Here is a 13048-nt window from a genome sequence, read left to right as displayed (position 1 = left end):
AAGTAAACAGTTTGGCTGCAGTCAACAGCTGCTGCTGCTGCTGTTGATGATGATGATGTTGATGTTGATGTTGATGTTGATGTTGATGTTGATGATGATGATGATGTAGTGATGTGCCGGGTCAATATTGACTGGACGTACGGTCAACTTTGGTTCATGGAGTCCAGAGCGGGAATGTGTGAGAGAGAGAGAGAGAGATAGAGAGATAGAGATAGAGACAGACAGACGACAGCGCGACGCGCATGTGTGTGTATGTGTGCTCTGTCGCGAGTGTGTGTAAGCAGGGGCAGACAGCTGAGGAGAGATGCTCAGAGAATGTTTGTGTGCTCTGTCGCGAGTGTGTGTAAGCAGGGGCAGACAGCTGAGGAGAGATGCTCAGAGAATGTTTGTGTGCTCTGTCGCGAGTGTGTGTAAGCAGGGGCAGACAGCTGAGGAGAGATGCTCAGAGAATGTTTGTGTGCTCTGTCGCGAGTGTGTGTAAGCAGGGGCAGACAGCTGAGGAGAGATGCTCAGAGAATGTTTGTGTGCTCTGTCGCGAGTGTGTGTAAGCAGGGGCAGACAGCTGAGGAGAGATCGCTCAGAGAAACGCAGCGTATGAGCCTCTCTCTATCTGTTTTTCCCTCTCTCTCTCCCTCTCTCTCTCTCTCTCTCTCTCTCTCTCTCTCGCTCGCTCGCTCGATCTCTGCCTCTCCCGTTTGAGGAAGTGTCGGGTTTCACTATGCGCTACAACCACAGAGCCAATCAGATCACAATCAGCTCCACCAGCTCCCAGTTACATCACCGAGCGAGTCAAATCAGAATGACCTAATTCACTGGAGGAGGAAATTGTCTCAACTGAATGAAAGCAATCCGCCAATATGGTATTTAGAGACACAGACCCATTGATACTAACCCCTATTACTATAAAACAATGCTAAACACTGAAAAAAGCCATTTATAATGCATGTCCCCTTTAAACCATTGCTTTAGGACTTTAAACCATTTATTTAGTTTATTTAGTGATCTATTGATCACAGGACCTTAAACCACTAATTTGTTGCTTTAGGACTTTAAACCATTTATTTAGTTGCTTCAGGACTTTAAACCACTAATTTGTTGCTTTAGGACTTTAAACCATTTATTTGTTGATTTAGGACTTTAAACCATTTATTTTCTGTTGCTTTAGGACTTTAAACAATTTATTTAGTTGCTTTAGTGATCTATTAATCACGGGACTCGAAACCACTATGTTGCTTTAGCACTCTAAACCATTTATTTTGTTGCTTTAGTGATCTATTTATCATGGGACTCGAAACCACTATGTTGCTTTAGCACTCTAAACCATTTATTTTGTTGCTTTAGTGATCTATTTATCATGGGACTCGAAACCACTATGTTGCTTTAGCACTCTAAACCATTTATTTTCTGTTGCTTCAGGACATTAAACCATTTATTTGTTGCTTTAGGACTTTAAACCATTTATTTGTTGCTTTAGGACTTTAAACCAATTATTTTGTTGCTTTAGTGATCTATTGATCACAGGACTCAAACCCACTAATTTGTTTCTTTCAACAATTTATTTGTTGCTTTAGGACTTTACATAACAACATTTTAAAATTAAAATAGATTGAGCTAAGAACAAAAAAAAGAAAAACATAGGAATACGAGTAGGGATGCACCGATCCAACTTTTTCAGTCCCGATACCTGGGTTTGGGTATCGGCCAATACCGATACCAATCCGATACCCATTGTCCAAATTTTTTTCTCCAAAAAAGTTAAAGATTTATTTTATTTTATCAACGTTTTAATTTTTGGAATTTTTTTTTTAAATATATTTTGTTTTTAAGAATTGTAAAGGATCACAAGTGTGTTTTTTATTTGTTGTAAACAAAGACAGAAAATTCATAAACTGTATGTGTCACTGTGTGGAGACTGGGATCATTCTTTTGTGCAAGGCAACATCAGGCTTGACTTAAAACATTACTTTCCTAACTTAGTGAAACTAAATGTAACAAATTAACACATAGATATAAATGTACTGAATGGTTATTTCTTCTTTTATTTATTATACATTTTATTGAATTTTTTTTACATATTTTTATTTTTATTTACCGATACCCGATCCAGCTATTTTACTGATATCGGCGGCTGTTACCGATACCAATATCGGATCGGTGCATCCCTAAATACGAGCGCTGGTATGAAAATAAGATAAAGGCTAAAAGTCGAGCCTCAGAGCTCAAAGTCTCAGAGTCATATTCCCTAGTAGAGCAGACAAACCAAAACATACTAGTAGAGCAGACAAACTTACCAGTAGAGCAGACAAATCTACTAGTAGAACAGACTTACCAGCCACAGCCAAAACATACCCACACACGTTCCTATTCTTCGTGCCAGAGCCACAGTTCCACACGTTTCCACAGTGACTCATCCTTCCACCTAACTGTAAGGAAACCAAAACAGCATGACTGCCTGGATCTGAGACTGGGCCTGTTCCACTGAACAACCACAGAGTTACTACATTCATCGGCACCAACATGCAGTATTACACTGTCCTAGTTCAGGGGTTCCCAAAGTCGGGGTCGCGACCCACAGGAGGGTCGCGAACCGCCGCGGGGGGGTTAAAAATATGATTAAAAATAAATAAAATAAAAATATCCAAAAATATATATATATTTTTTTTTTATTTAATTTTTTGCAGTCAGGCCACTGAACTTAGAAGCAGGCCAGGACAGTGTTTCTAGTTGCAGCAGCGCAATAGTTAGAGATAACCTAGGTGGGGAACAACCAGGAGATCACTGCAACTCACACAAGTTGGAGAACTATCTCTCTCTCTCTCTCTCTCTCTCTCGCTCTCGCTCTCGCTCTCGCTCTCGCTCTCTCTCTCTCTTGCTCTCACACACACACACAAAAGGAGCCGCATGTGATTGGTGGAGGCGGGACCCTTACAAAAACTGTAATAATCCCCCCCAGAAAAATCTACTTTGCATTTGATATATTGCAAATATATGCCATCACACACACTGGCATTTAAAGGGTTAGAATTATCAAATGAATATCTGGTGTTATGATCAGGGCTGAAGTTGAATAAAAGATTGTATTATTTTCAATCTGACATTACAAAAAAACTGAAAATCCATCAAAATCAGTGTTGTTGCTAATCATACATATGCTAGCCTGTTTTTTAACAATAATTTGTGATGCCATCACAAACACTGGCATTTAAAGGGTACAAATAAAAAAATGCCTGCACCAGAATGCAGGAAATGAAGTCTTTGTAACAAGAAATGTCCTAGTGGAGGACCCCCAGACCCCCCGCTTAAAAAGTGGCCTGACTGGGGCTATATTTTGCACTATATTTCCTGCCCTGAATGATTTCCCCAGTCCGGCCCTGGTTAAAAGCCTCCAATGCTTATTAGTGTGTGTGCGTTTGAACGTGTGCATGTTTCAAAAATACATTTCCATTTATAAAAAAAGTATAGTCAAGTTAGACCGCGCCATACCACTGAAGAAGGACATTGTCCGAAACATGTCTGCTTTTGATACAGGCTGCCATTAAAAAACATTGAACCTGTGAGTGCTGGTCCGGCTACCCTGCTTTGATATACATTTATAAAAAAAGAAAATATATATTTTTTTATTTTTATTTTTTTACCTCCTATAATAGTGGGGGTCGCGGCTCTCTGACCCCGTTATTTTTGGGTCGCGGCCTGAAAAGTTTGGGAACCCTGGGCCTGTCCTAGTTCATACCAGCGGGTTTAACCCTTTTGTGAGATAGAATTATAATTAGGGATGTCCCATATTATCGGCCTACCGATATTATCGGCCGATATTGGCATACAAATTTGATATCGGAAAATATCGGTATCGGTTTTCAATTTTTTATTTTAATTTTTTTTTACATTTATTTAACCTTTATTTACCCAGGCAAGCAAGTAAGAACAAATGATTATTTTATTTATTGTCAACGTATGCATAATGTTGTGTTAATTATACGACAAGAGATATGTAATGTTAATTACCTGAAATTATTCAGTTTTTTGGGGGGGGGGGGGCTGCATATATCGTTATCGGTTGATATCGGTATCGGAAATTAAGAGTTGGACAATATCGGTATATCGGTATCGGTAAAAAAGCCAATATCGTTTGCCTGTTCGAATCCAGCTCACAGCTCCGGGGTTGTCACCAGCTTGGCTGGCCGTCTGCACTGATACAATTGGCTGTATCAGAGGGTGGGAGAAGCTGGCGGGGTGGGTCCGGGTCGTTGTAAACAGCGACTCCTACAGTTCGGTCGGGGCGCCTGCTAAGCGCGGATTGGACGTGAGGGGGATAGTGTGGTCCTCCCACACGCTACGCCCTCTCAATGAGAATCCGCGCTGCCAGGTGAAAAGAAGCGGTGATTGGCTGGACGTGTGTCGGAGGAAGCACGTGGTAGCCTCCACTCTCCCAGATGATCTGACTGTGGGGGGTAAGTGCGCAGCGACCAGGAAGGGACTGGGAATTGGCATACGACTAACATTGGGATGGGAGAAAATCGGAGGAAAATGGAGGAAAAAAAAAAAAAAAAAAAAAAGCCAATATCGAACATCCCTAATTATAATGCTGCTGCCCATTCAAAACTATGGGGTTTTAGAATTCCCACAAACTTGCATCTGAAATAATCGTAATCAAAATAGGCAGAATACAATCTTAAGATCAGATGAGTCTCTATTGGTCCCCTGTTGGAGAGTAGTCTGAGACAATGTGAGTGTTGCTGCTTCTCATACATCATCAGCATCCAACGTAAAACCATCACATGAAATGTTATTCGTCTCATTCCACCTTACATTTCATCAGCATCCAATGTAAAACCATCACATGGAATGTTATTCGTCTCATTCCACCTTACATTTCATCAGCATACAACATAAAACCATCACATGAAATGTTATTCGTCTCATTCCACCTTACATTTCATCAGCATCCAATGTAAAATTATCACATGAAATGTTATTCGTCTCATTCCACCTTACATTTCATCAGCATCCAATGTAAAATTATCACATGAAATGTTATTCGTCTCATTCCACCTTACATTTCATCAGCATCCAACGTAAAACCATCACATGAAATGTTATTCGTCTCATTCCACCTTACATTTCATCAGCATCCAACGTAAAACCATCACATAGCATGTTATTCATTTCATTCCAGCTTACATTTCACTTAGAGCTTAGACCATTTCACACATGTAGAAATAACAATGTAAAATGAGACATTCATAATTTTCTTGACAAATAACTGCTTATCATCTGAGACTCTGCAAAAGATGGTAAATAAGTGTATTTCCCTAAATGACTAAGCCAAGTGAAACATGAACTCGAGCTAAACAACTCTGTACACACATCCCATACCATTGACATTTCATCTAACATTAATGGATGCCATATTGATTCTCTCTGATCCGCAGATGTCAACGAGTGTAGCAAGAGGAACGGAGGGTGCGACCACAACTGCAACAACACCATGGGCAGTTATCGCTGTTCCTGTCACCATGGTTACCTGCTGGTCGGACGCCACTACTGCACTGGTAATCAGCAGAATGCTAGCGTGTACCGTGTGTCACAGATCCTAAGTAGTTGTTAACCAGCTATGAAAAGCAGGCCATGCCCTCACTCTAGTTGGCACTTTGTTGAAAATATTTTACTCACTGACCTGGAGGCCTGGAATCACCTCCCTAACAGGAGACTAAATGGCTGGTTGAGGTCCTGAACATTTCTCAAGGTTGGACGTTTTTCACTGGTATACTGCAGGTGAATGTAGGCAAGGGAATGGGTAGGTGTGTGTCAGATTCAGATTACTTTATTCACCATATTGCAGTACAAATGGAACGTGATTTGACGATTACAGTGCATGCGTTTCACAATTAAGAACAATACAACAGTAAATAAATAATTATAAGTAAAGTGCAAGACAGGACAGAACAGTGAGACAACAATAAGACTGTAAAAAGTGCAGTGGTAGGGGACATGGAAACAGTGCAGCATAGTTCAAGTCCAGAGGTCCAGCCCTAGCAGCTCGCCATAGAGGGGGGGAGCAGGGGGACACCTGACTCGTTTACCAGGCGAGCTGCTGAGGGGAAGAAGCTGAGTCTATGGCGGGACTTTAATGTCTTGGGCAGCCGTAGCCGTCTGCCGTGGGGGAGCATGGTGTCACGATACACAGTTCTTCAGATTCTATACAAATCTCGATTTTTGGGTTTTGATTCTATTTTTGATGTTATGTGTTAAGTGTTCATACTACAGAGCTCTAATTATAGATTATATATACAGTATGTTCAAATGTATTCATACTACAGATCTCTAATTATATTCTGTATATTCAAATGTATTCATAGTGCTCTAATTATAGATGATATACAGTATGTTAAAATGTATTCATATTACAGAGCTCTTAGATTATATACAGTATTTTAAAATGTATTCATACAGAGCTCTGTTTATAGATTATATAACGTATGCTAAAATGTATTCATACTACAGAGCTCTAATTATAGATGATGTACCGTATGTTAAAATGTATTCATACTACAGAGCTCTAATTATAGATTATATACAGTACGTTAAAATGTATTCATACTACAGAGCTCTAATTATAGATTATATACCGTATGTTAAAATGTATTTATACTACAGAGCTCTAATTATAGATTATATAGTGTATGTTAAAATGTATTCATACTACAGAGCTCTAATTATAGATTATATACCGTATGTTAAAATGTATTCATACTACAGAGCTCTTAGATTATATACAGTATTTTCAAATGTATTCATACTACAGAGCTATAGTTATAGATTATATACTGTATGTTCAAACGTTTTCATAATACAGAGCATAAATCAGATCGCGGAAGCTCGCCATGCCATAAATGCTGTTTCCATGGATCTTTAAAGGATTGAGAGGATTGATTGAGGGTTGATTGTTGTATCAGTTCTGGAGTTGTTGATAGTTGTATTTCTTCACTTTTGACGGAGCTAGGCTAGCTGCTCCCTAGTGCTTCCAGTCCTTGTGCTAATCTAGGCCAGCATGCCCCCTGGATCTCCCTCTGGGGCTACTGGACACTACACAGATGAAGAGTCTTCTCGTCTGCTTCTGGGGAAGATGACAAATAAGTGTTTTTCCCAAAATGTTGGGAGTGTTCCTGTAACTCCCAATCATCACAACTTCCTGGAATCATGAAATGTGTGTTGAATCTACACCGGCTGAGCGTGTGTCTTGTGTTTCAGATGTGGACGAATGCGAGGACCCAGGAGTGTGTGGGACGGCACGCTGTCTGAACCAAGACGGGAGCTACCAATGTTTATGTGATACTGGCTTTGTTTACGACAACATAACCAAGACCTGTGTTGGTGAGGACAGACACGCACGCACACACACACACACACACACACACACACACACACACACACACACACACACACACACACACACACACACACACACACACACACACACACACACACACACACATATCAAAGATTTATTTAAACTTGAAAAGCAACTGAGGCTTCCCTCATTTATAGTCATATCGAGTGTACATGCATCACACAGCATATACAATCATAACATTAAGACAACAAAATGAGGCAAAAGGCAAGGATAACAAATCAATTAAAACCTGTACGACTTGATTGAGATCAAGGTTTTAAACTCTGCAACAGAGGGGAGAATCTCAAGCTTTAAGGACTGTTCATTCCATGAGCTATAGGGGCATCATAGCAAAATGCAGACTCATTTTGAATTTTTTCCTATTGCTAGGTTTTAGTGAGTTTTTCCCTTACCTTCGCGTGGGGTATGTCTGGGAGTGTTGCATTCATTTATATAAAAAAAATTGGACTTAGGGCGGCTACGTGGCGTAGTGGGCAAGCCGCTCGCCACGAAATGCTGGGCTCGTCAGTTCGAGCCCAGCGCTCCACATTTGCTTTCAGTTTAGCTCGTCGTCCGTACTAATACACATTGGCCGTATTAGGGGGTGGGAAACTGATGGGTGGGGATCGGGCGTTGTGGACAGCGACTCCTACAGGTCGGTTGGTGCGCCTGCGCAGTAGAATCAGGAAGTGTCGGGGGCAGCGTGAGCCTCCCACACGCTACTCCTCGCCACTGAGAGATCGAGCTGCGCAGGTGAAAAGATGCGACTGCTGTTACCTCAAGTACCGGAGGGGACTTGTGCTATGTATGACTTAGTCCACATTGCAGCCGGCTTGTGGGAGGCAAGAAACAGCGTCCGTGACAGGGGAGGGTTGAATTGGATGATACGAAATTGGGATGGGAGAAAAATATAGAAAATGGGAGAAAAAGTGGATCAAAAAAGAAAAAGAAAAAAAATTTGGACTTCATGGTGTTTTTGTTTTGTTCTTGATTTATTGTGATGTTTCTTCTTGACTTGTTTAACTCATTGGGCGCCATACCCGAGTAAAGTCGTGTTATCTCGCCAACCGTTGAGCGCCAAAACCTGAGTATACTCGGGTTTTGATCCTTTGATATTTTCCTTTGATCCCCGTTCTATACGATCAGCCGGAGCCCTCTAGGTGTCCCTGGCTCATCTGCCTACGTTGGAATTGCAATGACGATCGAATCTCACCAGGTGGCAGTATCGCCTACCTTTTGAACTGGAATGGCTTGGTGTGGATACACCTTTTTCTTTTCTTTTTTGCAAGGGCTCCTCCTCCTCTGAGACAGAGAGACACAGCGATCGCCTCGAGATTTTGTTGCCTGAAGCCTATTTCCCATATACACGAGTATAGACATATACACGGCACGGGTAATCGCGATGGCGATGCGATCACTGGGAATAATTCTTTTTGGAATACCTTCTGGCTAATGTAAGCTTTGGCTATTTTACCGAACCTGAAACATGTTTTTGTAACGATCACAGTGTCGTGTTTTACCGAACGTAAAACATGCTCGACAAACGCAATCGCAGTTTCTAGTTGAAACGACCCCCCCGCCTTGATGATTTTGTGAAGGCACACATGTACATGGTATATACCTTTGATTTAGGAGTATTTGGGATTTCAGGCGATCAACCAGAACGATTTGGGCTTATTGCATATAACGCTTCATATCTCGCGATCTATGGGGGGGAAAAAGATTATTTTGGAAAGAGGCGATGTGTAGCGTGTAACAAACTACAGTGTAGAAATGAACTGATTAGTTAGTAAAGGACTATGAACAAATGAGCCATACTATTGTCTCCATAGCTATAATACAGAACACACGATGGGTCTGCAAACATCGCTAAAATGGTCAATAACGCTGGCACCAGCCAGTACAGATGGGGGAAAGTCGGTGGCACTCAAAAGAGTTAAAGAAGACGTGTCCGGCCCATGGGGACATTAACGTGTGTTGTTGGGCCTTACAAATAAATTTGATTTGATTTATGTAGTATATTCAGATTCAGACAACTTTATTGATCCCGCGTGGGGCAATTCATATTGTAGCTTCACGAGTAACAAAAACAACAACAACAAAAACATCTCAATGACAGCACGGCAACAACAACATTCCATGCAATACACAATCCAGTCAAATTAAAAGTAAAAACGGACAACTAAGTGTAAAAGGCTACTTAAAACACATTGGGCGCCGGGCATTGTGCCCATCATTATACCCAGTCTGCCAGGGCTATAACTTTTTAAATTGTATTGCTATATTGACATTACTATGGCCCATTCAACATCGATTATCTATCGTTCCGGATGTGGGAACGTTATATTTTTTCATTCATACATTGTTGTGTTAATACCTTCGAGAATATAAGTGTTTTTAAGCTTTTCTGCTGTAATTCCAAAAACGCTAGTTATAGGCCCTGCCGCATATGATAGATTATCGATTGGTGTTTCTTTCCTATACACGCTATATTAAAAAATTCAAATTATATGATCGGTATACATTATGCTTCATCATGCGTGAAGGAAAGGGGGGGGGGGGGGGGGGGGGCGTTTAGAATTCCTTGATCGTCAGTAACGGCTTTATATAGTATGGGTTGATATATTGATCAGACTGATTGCAAACAAGGAAATGGACAATCGGGCTGAAAATAACGTTAGCGTCCTCTTACCGTTCGTGGGTTGAGACTGGAGGAAAAAGATTCCAATTATTTGACGCCGATCTCCTAGATCCATTTCCGGTTTGTATGGCACAATAAACGCCGAAATCATATCGATTATTGCGTTTCGAAAGCGATCCAAATGCACTCGAGTGTTTGTCTGGAGTCCCGTAACAAGATATGACTGCCGGAGGGATTTCCTCAATGCACCGACCACCACTTCCGGTTTGATGTGAGTGTAACTCGCCCGACCATCCACCAGGCGGCGGTATTGAGGCGTTGCAATCTCAGACAGGGTGCCGCTGCAGTCCGGAGGGAGGCTGGATGAATTATGAATGCCATGGCGAAAAAATGAAATATTGATCCCAAAAAACGATTTACGCCGTTGTTGCCGTTCAACGCATGGCGGGCAATAACGACTTATGCCGTTTATGGTGCACAATGTGTTAACACTTTGAGCGCCAGCCGTGTTTTCCTTTTTACCCCCTTGAATGCCACCATCCACGGGCAATGTTAACGTTAATATCGCCTAATCTATGTTTTAAATTATGGCTATGTGTCTAATCTGCCCGTCGCTTATCAAAGAATCATTTTCCAGTCAACATTGTCGAGGCAGATTGTTTTTTTATCGCTTCATTTCCGTTTGATAGCATTTTGAAAAACACCCGTTTTCGGGGAAAAAACAACCCATGATGTTGTCATTTGTCGGCCTATTTGTGAATCGTTTTCAAATAAACGCTAGATGATCGATAGTATAATGTGTGCGCACGCACGCTCGTGCCGTGCGCTGATAATCGCTGCTCTTATTTCCTCATGGCTTTTACAGTCAAAACAGCCATATCACATATCACATAAACGCTTATATATCCGTGAAAACGAGTCTGATTATCCTAACACTGATAACATAGATTCCTTACCTGAGGTCAGATGGTATCCAAATGGTTTATTCCAATTTCCGATCGCCATTCGAAAAAATCGATAATTGTATTGATCCATCGTGTGTGCAGTATAACCCATATTCGCCGTGGCTCAGAGGCTCCAGAATGAACTCTGGTAGACTCCGGCTGCATCAGTGAGAAGTAAAATGTGGAGTCAGAAATCCGTTCTCCCATTCACTTTCATTGAGTCCATTCCAAAAGGGTGATTTACCATCTGGGAGACGATAGGTTACCATCTGGGAGACGATAGGGGGCGCTTTTTTCACATCTGAGCGCCGGCGGTCCCTGGATCTTCAACGGTAGGCTCGCTTGATGCAATATGATTTCAGATCGATAAAAAAAGACAATACTCGTGACGTGGCATTCAACGGTTGGGGCGTAAACCCGAGAAAAGCCGTGAGTGGCATACAAAGTGTTAAGGAGGTAGCTTACCAATAAGGGCCTTAAAAATTAACTAATACCAGTGTTTGTTGTGCCTCTCCGTCAGAGACACACACACACACACACACACACACACACACACACACACACACACACACACACACACACACACACACACACACGGGATGCATGGATACCAGACTAAAACAGGGTATCTGTATCCAGGGGTTTCCTCAATACTAACATCCAATAGCAAAAGCCATTTGTAAGATGTCAGGAATAAAAGCGAAGCCACTTGATCTTCTGCATACATATTGACCTTTTCAGGAGAATTCCGTTGCTAGGGGAACAGCCTGGGCCCCAGTGTTATTTGTTGTCAGCTATTGTATTACCCCAAGCTGATGGTCAAAATCAATACTGTTCACTGATAGTGAATGGATGGGATCGGTCCTCAGTGTCTGCTGATATTTGAAGTTTAGGGCTCAGAGTCAGTATTGGCAGAGAAAGTGTGGTATCTGTGCATCCATAATGTGCACACGCACGTGCGCGCACTGTGTTTCATAAGAAATGACTGGCGGACAGCTTTAGCCTCAGTCGGAGGTGGTACAGCTGTGTTATGGAGTCAGGAATGGAATGTCAACCACTAGGAGAAATATTCTGGAAGTAGGTAACAGGTCAGCCTCCCCATATATACTATTACTACTACTACTACTACTACTACTACTACTACTACTACTACTACTACTACTACTACTACTACTACTACTAACCTCTCCCCATATATACTATTACTACTACTAACCTCCCCATATACAGTATGCACGCAAGACAATCGGGTCTAGCCTGCCAGCTCTAGAAGAGATCTATGGTGCCAGGCTGCTTTCCCGTGCCTCTGGCATTATCAACGACCCCTCTGGTCACCCAGCCGCAGGCCTCTTTGTCCCCCTCCCCTCGGGCAGACGTTACCGCTCTATCACATGCTCTACCTCTCGGTTTACAAAGAGCTTTTTCCCCAGTGCTGTGCGGAGCCTGAATGACTCCAAAGGCTAGTTTTGTATTTTATCCTATTTTGTTTCTGTGTTTTTATTAGTTTTATTAGTCAGGTTTGTGGAAGCGCTGTTTTAACTATGATATGCACTTTTAGGGGATGTTCGATATCAATTTTAGCATTTGTCCTTTTTATACTGTGTGTTTTTACATATTTTTCCTATACTGTTTACACAGTGTTTGCTCATGTACCCGTATTCCTATGTGGATTCGTCCATACATGGCAATAAAAATCTTTGACTTTTTGACTTTGATATACTACCACTTGTTTTGTTTGCAGAAAATGAAGCAAATTTACAAAACATGTTGAATATTATGAGTTCTTGGTGCATGAAATGGAGACTTGCGATTAACAGTGAAAAAACACAGATTATGCACTTTAGGAAAAAACACGAACAGCAGAGTAGTCATAAGTTTCAATTTGGACCAACGCCTCTGATTTACACACATTCTTATAAATATCTTGGTTTTACCTTTAATGAGTACATGTGCTTCATAGAAGGAAGGAAAATAATGTCTGAGTCAGCAGGAAGGGCGCTAGGGGGCGTGTTGAGTAAAATGAAAGTGTGCACTGACCTTGGGTTTTCAACATATACACAATTATTTGATTCA

General features: G+C 41.5%; 1 protein-coding gene across 1 annotated transcript in view; it reads left to right on the top strand.

Annotated features, from left to right (window-relative positions):
• The window catches only part of gas6 (growth arrest-specific 6), a 124378-nt gene that overhangs the window by 76350 nt on the left and 34980 nt on the right, over positions 1 to 13048 (top strand). Inside the window, exons 6-7 of the mRNA XM_084309221.1 lie at positions 5430 to 5549; positions 7249 to 7371. Of these exons, the coding sequence (XP_084165347.1) occupies positions 5430 to 5549; positions 7249 to 7371 (243 nt within the window). The remainder of the gene's footprint in view (positions 1 to 5429; positions 5550 to 7248; positions 7372 to 13048) is intronic.

Source organism: Notolepis coatsorum (genome assembly GCF_963971535.1).
Source record: "Notolepis coatsorum genome assembly, chromosome: 2".
NCBI classification, from domain to species: domain Eukaryota; kingdom Metazoa; phylum Chordata; class Actinopteri; order Aulopiformes; family Paralepididae; genus Notolepis; species Notolepis coatsorum.
Note: the sequence above shows the minus strand (reverse complement) of the source record. Positions and strands in the feature narration are given on the sequence as shown.